Source organism: Nuphar pumila, chromosome 6, assembly GCF_984573655.1.
Source record: "Nuphar pumila chromosome 6, dmNupPumi1.hap1.1, whole genome shotgun sequence".
In the NCBI taxonomy this organism is placed as follows: Eukaryota; Viridiplantae; Streptophyta; class Magnoliopsida; order Nymphaeales; family Nymphaeaceae; genus Nuphar; species Nuphar pumila.
In genome coordinates, this window is record NC_143254.1 from 130,173,348 (window position 1) to 130,183,459 (window position 10,112).

Here is a 10,112-nt window from a genome sequence, read left to right on the forward strand (position 1 = left end):
GGTCTATTGTTACATTACCATCTGACAAGCACCCTATTGGTTGTCATTGGGTGTACACGGTCAAACACCGAGCAGACAGATCTATTGAGCACTATAAAGTGTGACTTGTGGCAAAAGGGTACACGCAAATCGAAGGGTTCGACTATCGTGAGATGTTTGCACCTGTAGCCAAACTCACTACCGTTCGGTGCCTAGTTTCCTTGGCAATTATGAAAGGTTGGTTTCTCTATCAGCTTGATGTCAGTAATGTATTCTTACATGGAGATTTACATAAAGAGGTCTACATGCAGTTCCCTCCTGGTTTTCATGTAAAAGGCCAAAATCAAGTATGTCAACTTTATAAATCCATTTATAGATTAAAGTAATCCTCGCGCAAATGGTTTATGAAGCTTACCTCTGCTCTTAAGGATGCTCACTTCACTCAAGCTCAAGTTGACTACACTTTATTTACATGGAAAACATCAAATAGTTTCATTCTTATCCTCATTTATGTTGATGATAATATTATCATTGGTGCTAATGATTTGATGATTACCCACATCGAGAACTTTCTGCATTCACGGTTTCATCTTAAGGACTTGGGTGCACTTACGTATTTTTTTGGCATTAAGGTCACACGTATTCCCTCTGGATTTTTTCTCAGTCAACAAAAATGTCTTGGATATTATGTCTGATGCCGGTCTACTTGGGGCAAAGCCCACTGAATTCCCTACGGATCAAAAGTGTTGACTTACACCCGATGATGGCAATCCATTACCAGATCCAACTCCATATTGTCGTTTAGTCAGGTGACTTATTTATTTAACTGTGACACAACCAGATATTGTCTATCCAGTACAATTGTTAAGTCAATTCATGCAAGCCCCACAAACTACACATCAAGACGCTGCTTTCAGAGTCCTTTGCTATTTAAAGTCCTCACCAGCAAAAGGGATTTGTATGCAGTCAAGCAACAATTTTCAATTATCGACTTATTGTGATTCAGATTGGGCTACTTGCCCCATGATCCGTCATTCAGTCATTGGATACCTCACCTTCTTGGGTCGGAATCCCCTATCACGGCGGTCTAAAAAGCAGAACATGGTCTCTCGATCCTCTGCCAAATTGAAGTACCGAGCTATGGCTACAACCACTTGTGAGCTCATTTTGTTATGTGCGTTACTTCAAGATCTTGGTTTTTCATATACACAGCCCATGATGCTCCATTGTGACAATCAATTTGCCCTTCACATCACTGCAAATCTTGTTTTTCACGAACGCACTAATTAAATACATTGAAGTAGATTGACATTTTATTCATGAAAAATTACACAAGGGATTGATCTCTACACATCATGTTTCTACCCAAAATCAGCTCGCATATGTGTTCACTAAACCCCTTGGGTGAGACCGCTTTCACGAACTCATTTCCAAGTTGGGCATCATACATCTACCGCCTCCAACTTAAGGGGGAGTATTGGCGCAGCCTAGTTTATCTCAGGATCAATTATCTTGAACTGAGCCATCTGACCATAACAGCCAGCCTGCTATCACATATCTAGATTTATCGTATAGCCTCATTTGTGCATATATGTTACCAACAATTTTTGTATTTTTACTGTTATCATTATCTTTTACTATTACTGTGTAACCACCTCTTGTAAACTTTTATATATAATTAATGAATTTCTGAGCAATCTCACGTTCCACACAGATTGTACGTGAAAATGGTGTATAGTATGTGTGCGTGTGATGAACAGGAACTTCAAGCAAGCAAGACAGAGAAAGAGCTTACAGGAAGAAGTAGAGATAGGAGGAAGCAAGACGGAGAGGAAATCCATGGTGGGGGTGGCCGCTGTGATGTGATGATGAAGGTGGTGGAGACTGCAGAGAGAATATGGGAAGGTCTAATAAAGGCCAGGCTGAGGATGAGGCAGTCGGTGGTGATAGCCACTTGGCCAGTGCTCTTGGGCAGAGTGCTTCATTTCGACCTACTTTTCCAAAGTATGAGTGGCACGAGAACTGAAAAATGGTACAATGGATTCGCATGGTGGTGTGCTCACCAGACCAACTGCCGATTGACCTTGTTCATAATCCATAATCTAGTCTGACCAGGGCAAAACTTGAACAAACCAGATCCAGAATAACTCTCCATGATTTACTAACAAGAGCTGAATCGAGACTAGCTCAGCTTGGGTCCTTTGGGGTGCAACTGTCCATGTTGGAATCATGCGGCACCCGTTTGACTTGACTACTACTCCCCCTTACATTCACATGACATAAAAAGAAGCCCATTGAATTTTAGCCTTGGCCTGGTTGTTAGAGCAGATACTACCTGTTTGATCTGTTGTTAAATATATGGAACCAGGAAGCTTAATCTGATTTCCAGATTTGACAAATTTTAATTTTATAAATCGCATTTGCAAGTGAAGGCGTCTGACTCGTTTTGGTTCGCACCGTCGTCTCGGACGCTTTTTTTTTGTCATATTCACCATAAAAAAGGGCACAGATGATGCTTTAATTGGTGCAGTAAATAAGAGGCTTGTTACAAGGTTGACCAGTCTGTTTTACTACTTTTATTTGGTTGGTGCAGTAAATAAGAGGCTTGCCCCCACGTGTTCAGTTGAGTTAGTGAAAGGCTGCAGAAGGAGCCAAGTTGCTAGAGCTCAGCTCAAGGTGGCTTCATGAGAGAGTTTGTCAGAATCAAGTGTTTGGTGATGCAGCATCCATCAAGTTTGAAGCCCATTACCATGGTCAATGGTCAAATGCTAACTGATATCATGTAAAAAAAATCGTATACTTCCAGACTTGTTCGAGCTCACCTATGCTATAATTTTTTTTTTTAATGACAAGGAACTATTGCCGAGGACCAGGTCATTTAATGAGCCTGAAGTAAAGTTCAAGTATGGTCATGAATTTAGGGGTGGCAAAACCTGACACGACCCGCCAACCCGCCTCTTAGGCGGGTTCGGGTTGGGCTTAAGCCAACCCGTTTAATAAATGGGTCAACCCGCACAACCCGTTTATTAAACAGGTCGGGTTCGGGTTGGGGGTATGCCGACCCGCCAACCCGGATGACCCGTTTAATAAACGGGTTAGGCGGGTGGGTCAACCCGTCAACCTGAGAACCCGTTTACCCGACCCAACCCATTTATTAAATGGGTTGGCGGGTCGTGTCGGGTTACCCATTTATTAAACGGGTCGGGTTCGTGTTTGCCACGGCCGACCCATTTAATAAACGGGTCGGGTTGAGGTATGCTGACCCGCCAACCCGACACGATTGCCACCCCTAGTCATGATGTAACTTCGATCCAGAAGATGAGAAAAAATCTGTCAAAAAAAATTAACAATATGCCTTAAAGGTTGTCACTAGAAGTTCATTTGACGGTGTTGGTTCTTCTCAGCCAGGTGGGCGATTTGAAAGGAAAGGAACGCACACACTTTTAATGAGATCTCTAATACTCCCTCCATGTTCTCTCTAATGTCTTCCTTGTTGCTCGAAGGAAATGGGGGCTTTTTAATTGCGAATGCCTAAGGCCTATCTTTAGAAACCTAATTCCACTTTTTGTATCTCTTAAGGTCGATCTCTTGACGACCTCATAAGTACTTCTCTTGTTATCTTATTACGAGGATTAATGAAACAAAAAAAACAGTAGCATCTTTGCAAAATGACACACTTTTCAAAATGCCTAGCAATTTGACAAAATTATTCGCAAAATCGCTGATGCCTGACTTTTTTAGGACATTTTTACTCTTTGGATATGTGAACATGTTGAGGTTCATGTGATATATAGGTATGTTGTATGAAGTTTGCAACCTTTCAATAAAAAAGAGATTTCGCAAACATCCACAAATGCAGTATAATATTTACAAATATAATATGATCTTCATGAATATAACTTGGGAACCTCACTTAAGTAAATACTCCTTAAGGAGCTTCACAAATATGTGTGACATTCACAAATACCTGTTAAGAATGTCATCAACTTTTGCACCATGATAAGACCTTTATAAATACAGTACATCCTTTGCGAATATAACATGTGAACTATCTTTAAGTAAAATACTCCTAAAAAAGGTCTACAAATATTTGTTGACATTCACAAGTGCCTGTTGCGAATGTCCACGATGTTTGCACTATGATGAGACCTTCGCAAATACAGTACGACCTTTACGAACATAATCAATGAACCTCCTTTAACTAAATACTTCTCAAAGAGGCTCGCAAATGTCTGATGATATTCGCAAATACCCATTATGAATGTTCTCGACTTTCCCATGCTTGTGGATTCATATATAAAGTCATTGCAGTGTTCTTTTTTTTTTTGTTTATTTTTTGCTAAAAGCCTAACTCTTTTCCCTCTCCCCTTCTTTTCTTTGCAATAATTTATGTGAAATCATCCTGCAATATTCTGACAAGGTTGCAACATCCTTTTGGTTTACTTTCTCATCTTTCTGTTAGGTCTTAAAGTGAGTTTCAATGATATATGATCATGAAAGAAAAGAAGCTCACGCTCTACAATTCTACGAAGACCACAAATAATGACATCAACAATCCAATACGAACTCATTATTTATTCAGTAATATCTTTATTTTTTTTTCATATCATATATAATTAATGTTGGGTTGTAGGTTCGATTTTTTGTATCATGTTTACAATACTTACTTTTATTGGATGGCTTGTCCCATGGATGATATTCCTCAACAAGAGAACGAGCAATTATCTTGCATATGTGTCTAAACTCAATATGTACATATTTGTCCTGATATACATGTTATACTTGGACAAAAATATGAAACTCATTTTCATGCAGGTACGTGTTTATGTCATATTTTATTGCAAATAACTTTTTTTTAGGTTGATGCAAAAATGTGTAAGAAGTGTATGGTCAAATACTACAAAAATTTGAGAAAAAAGGAAAAAAAGGAAACCCATAGGAAGATAGAGGAAGATACAACAAAGCAAAAGGCAAAGGATGTCAAACATAAAGAAGAGGAGGAAGCACCAGAGGACCTTGATCAAGAAGTTGACATGAAGTATATGTGACATTTTCTGAATTGTTGTTAACAAATCGAATGTTTTATAAATTATTTTGATTACAAAGTTATGCACTTTTAGTGCTTATTGTAAAACCTATAAAATTTTCGTGAATTATCTAATAAATCAAAAGAAGTTTTTTACTGCAATTTCTAAATTATCAACTATCCATAACTGAATAAGAATATGAAATATCAATTCAAGCAAAATTAAAGGTTTCAAGAAATTTTAAAACTTGAAATTTAAATTCATAATTTGAAATCTATTTGGATTTGGACTTTTGGATCTAGATCTCAGAAAGATCTGAACTCCATTATCTAAGTTAAGCGAATCCAATATCTAAATCCGGATCGCAGAAGGATCTAAAATCCATTAAAAAAATAATTGGGTTTGGTATTTAGATATGGATTTCAAGACGATCCAAAATCTACTTTGGATTTGGATAAGGTATGAGTTTGATCCAAATAGAATTGGATCCAATATGGATCCAAGATCCAATTAAAATATAAATTTCAGTTTTAATTAAATATTTTAATATTTAGTGTTCGATAGTATATTTATTTAATATATATATAATTAAGAGCTAACAAATTATCTTAATGATTTTTTCTAAAATTAATCTAAGTTGTGTAATAAATATATGGTAAAATAATAAACAAAGAAAAAGAGACAAAGAGTGGGCCCCACCAAATTAATAAGGACCCACGTTTTTTGAGAATAATGATGAGAGGAAGTGGAAAGGGTGAGTCGACCCTCCTTATAAAAGAAGAAGAAGGGATAATAAATAAAATAAAACTTTGGGTATTAAAAAATAATAAAAAGAGGGGCATTTAAAAAATTAATTTAGTGACTTATGGAAAGAAAGTTGTGTTGATTTGTGCTTTATTGTGAAAAGTATGTTGCTCAAAAATAAGAAATTTCTATTAAATTTCTACCGTGCAAATGTTATGGTCAACGCTCTAGGTATGGGGTATCAAAAGATAGATGCTTATCCAAATTACTGCATCTTGTATTTCAAAGACCAAAAAAATAGCAGATCTTGTCCGTCTACACAGGACGCATCGAGTGTGGGCCCCACGTGCATTCACAAGCACCAAAAAAAGACTTAATGATGCTTGGATAGGGCAGGACAGTGCATTTTATCCGGTCCGGGGATGCAACTGGACTGGATGCACTGTTCCGTTCTCCGCTTTCTGCAATTCAAACGCCCCCTTGGAATATTCAAAAATCAGCGGTGCACAATGTACAAAAACTTGGTGACACAAAAAACCATATTTTTACAATATAAAAATATGATCCAAATTGTGATAGTTAGCAAACAAACCATGCTAAACATATCTATGAGGCCAATATTGAATCCTTCATTGAAGTTTTCCATAGAACGAGTTTCATGTGGTATAATTGCACTCCAGTATGGGTCAGTTGGGTGCATATTATAAAAAACGAATTGGGTCTAGTAAAAAGGGGTTCAACACGAAATGGATTGATTTTGGTAATTCTATACACGAAAACTGACCCATTTTTCTAACAAGCCGAGGTTTTGAACCCACTTGAATTGAGTCACCACCTAGTCTTAAACCGGACTACACCCACTGTCATTGGATCGGATTTCTGACCCATTACGATATAACTGAATCCTCAAAATAACATGTACTGGGTATGGATCATGTTAAAAGCATACCAAATACTCAGGTGTGGCAAAAATCATAATTCAAACCTGTACCATACATTATCCAGGTCAGGTTCAGATGGACCGATTAGTCTTTGAGTTTCATTTTATGCCCACAACCAGACATAGGATTGCAAAAGGATTGGATATAGACTAGACCATACTTTGTATCTGTTCTGAAAATTGGATCCAGTTTTGTACCTGAATCCAATGTGCTACCAAAGTAGCCTCCTGTCCAGATCCACTTAAAAAGAAAATTCTTCATTGTGTTTCATATAGAAAATGCAAAACAGGTCCGGCTAGACACATTTCTGACCTGGATTGGTTGCTAAACTGCTGCCTGGATATAAGACCCACCACATGTGTATTGGATCGGATCAGATTGACATACTATGTCACAAAGATACAGGTACAACCTGAAAAGCGACTCAAGTTCATTTCAGATTTTTTTTTTTTTGAAAGGCAAGCCTGGGGTTAGGCAGATCCCTATTCCCTCTACCGGTTATACAACCATACCATTGGGATTTGAACTTGCAACGTCCCAACACAAGGTGACGTGCACTAGCTGCTCCTAACAGACAAGCAAAGCCCCATTGGTAAATTTTTTTTTTTTGAAAATTAATATAGAGCGATACGTGCCTACTATGATGTTTTAATATATATTAAAAACAAAAAATCTTTGTACGTGTTGGAGTCGCGTTGGGTAGTCATAGTACAAAACAGCGAAACAAGCCAAGCCACTCATGGTTTGACAAATGTTTGGTTGGTAAAGAGCTCGTTCAAACTTGTAAAGCTTAAACTGGGGTCGATTAATTCAGACTCACTGTAAGCTTTAACACAGATTGGTTCACTCGCCACAAGAATGAGCCAAGCTTGAACATTTCCATCTAACTCCTTAACACAGTAAATTTTTTATGAAGAAATAAAAATTAAAAATATTTTAAAATAAAAAACACACATTTGTTACGATAAATAGCCGATAAAAAACATAAATATCACATTTAAAATGCAATGTTCATGCTTTTGATAAAAAAACGTGAGAATTTGAAAATTTAGTGAAAAATTACCGTTTTTCACTTTAAGGTAATTTCTTGCGAGATTTTTGCAAGTTTTTTTTTTTTGATAAATCTCGTCAGATTTTGTCACTGTGCTGTCAACATGTAGAGATGCAAACAGATCGAATTTTGGATAGCTAATTACATGAGAGTCGAATTCGACCAGCAAAGAAAAACCATCCAACCCAGAATTGGTCCATTAGCATCCCTATGAACAGGTCAGGTACTCAAATTAAAGAGGTGTACCCGATCCTGCTCAAATAACAAATTATCGGGTTCGGGTTTGAGCTCGAGTTTTATTGAGTCATGAAAATAAAGTCTCAAACCCAGATTCGTAACTAAAAATACATATAAAACACTCAAGTCCGATTAGGTTCTTGAAAAAAAACTAGGTCGGGTCAGATACCTGACAAAAACCATAACCCAAACCCGGTCTGCATATTGCTCTGGTTTGGCTACATCAACACTGTTTATGCAAACCTAAAACTTTGATTCGGGTTGGATATATATACAAACCGGACAAACGGTTTGGACTTCGAATCTCTGGGACAAATATTGTGATATTTATTAAAAATATTGCCAATATATCACAAGAAATTGCCTGAAAGTTTTAAACGTCAATTTCTTGCGAGCTTTTCAAACTGTGACAAATATCACGATATTTTTATTTTTAAAAGATATTTATCATGAAAACCATCAAGATTTTTATTTTTAAATGTGTTTTATTTATATTTTCTTATACAAAAAATATATTTTTATATTCTTTAATTTATTGTTATTCCCAAGATTTTGCCGAAAAAAATGTGAGATTTATTAATAATTTCAAAATCTCCCGAGTTTTTTGCCGGACGAGATTTTTCCGTTTTTAACTTCTGTCACTATGCTTGGAATCACAAAATAGAAATTGAAGAGTCGGATCGAATCGGATCCGAAACAGCCAAAATTTGCAAATACCCCTTCTCGAATGCTACCCGTTTGCAACTCTACTATCCAAGTCCAGTAATAGCGTTCAGGTTGGGACGGATACCCGACACGAATATGGTTCAGACTGGGCCTGGTCCGATCCATTGACCTCTCTCTCTCTCTAAAAAAAAAAAGTTAAAACCCTAATCTCAGGCACTGCCGTCGCCACTCAACGAAAGGGTAGAAGAGAGAAACCCTAACGCGCAGGAAGAAATCTCTCTCTCTCTCTCTCTCTCTCTCTCTCTCTCTCTCTCTCTCTCTCTCTCTCTCTCTGCAGCAAACAGCAGGATGGGGCGGGTGAGGACGAAGACGGTGAAAAAATCGTCTCGGCAGGTGATCGAGAGGTACTACTCGAGGATGACTCTCGACTTCCACACGAACAAGAAGATCCTTGAGGAGGTGGCCATCATCCCCTCGAAGCGCCTCCGCAACAAGATCGCCGGCTTCTCCACCCACCTCATGAAGCGCATCCAGCGCGGCCCCGTCCGCGGCATATCCCTCAAGCTCCAGGAGGAGGAGCGCGAGCGCCGCATGGACTTCGTCCCCGACGAGTCCGCCATCAAGACCGACCACATCGAGGTCGACAAGGACACCATCGACATGCTCACCGCCCTCGGCATGGCCGACCTCCCCGGCGTCGTCAAGCAGGCCGATGCCCCCGCCGGCTCCGCCGGCTACGGCAAGCCCCAATTCCAGGGACGGAGGTTTTAGGCGTGTCCTCTTTTCCCTCTTTCCGGCCATCGGATCGGAGGCTTCGGCCTCTGCTTATTTTTGGTTTCTATTGTTTAGGATTTATCTTGCATACTGATGAATCCGGAACTTCGGTTGTCGTTAGAATTGAGACACCTAATGGTGATATTATTTTGTGTTGATTTTTCATGTTAATTTTCTCATTTGGCAGTAATACTTTTTGCTGGATCGAATGGTTATTAACTTTGATAAACATGCTGTGTTGGTAATGAAACCCCCTCTATTGTTCCCTCTTTTTTCCCCTCCTTCATGTTATGCATTTTTGGTACATTCTATGTAGGAGACGAATTTCTCTGTTTGTCTGAATGCCGTGCTTTTCATCGCTGCAGGAATGCTTTTAGTTGTGAAGTGGTGGTTTTGAGTCTTAGTTGCTGTTGTTGTTCTCATTGTTGGAATGCCATTTCTTGATGAGCAGTTGGGTTGTTATCTTCACTTGGGACGAGCTTATTCTCTTCGATGTCATTGATGAACCTGCTTGTTTTCCCCATCTTTATAGACAATTTAAACCTAGAAAATTCCTTCTGTAGCTGCATTGTTGATGTTTGGTTTTCATTATACGGTCGTTGCATAGCTATTTTTTCCTGGATTTGCATACGTTATTGCTGCGATTTCCTAATGGTTTTTAATTGAAACACTGAAGTCTAGAAAACAGTTTAA

At 38.5% G+C, this 10,112-nt stretch overlaps 1 protein-coding gene across 1 annotated transcript; it reads left to right on the top strand.

Annotated features, from left to right (window-relative positions):
• The first annotated feature begins 8,862 nt into the window (after positions 1–8,862).
• Positions 8,863–9,685, top strand: LOC149836224 (small ribosomal subunit protein eS17-like). The gene has a single exon (XM_090009068.1). The coding sequence runs from the start codon at positions 8,994–8,996 to the stop codon at positions 9,414–9,416; it is 423 nt and encodes a 140-aa protein (XP_089865194.1). The 5' UTR covers positions 8,863–8,993; the 3' UTR covers positions 9,417–9,685.
• The last annotated feature ends 427 nt before the right edge of the window (positions 9,686–10,112 follow it).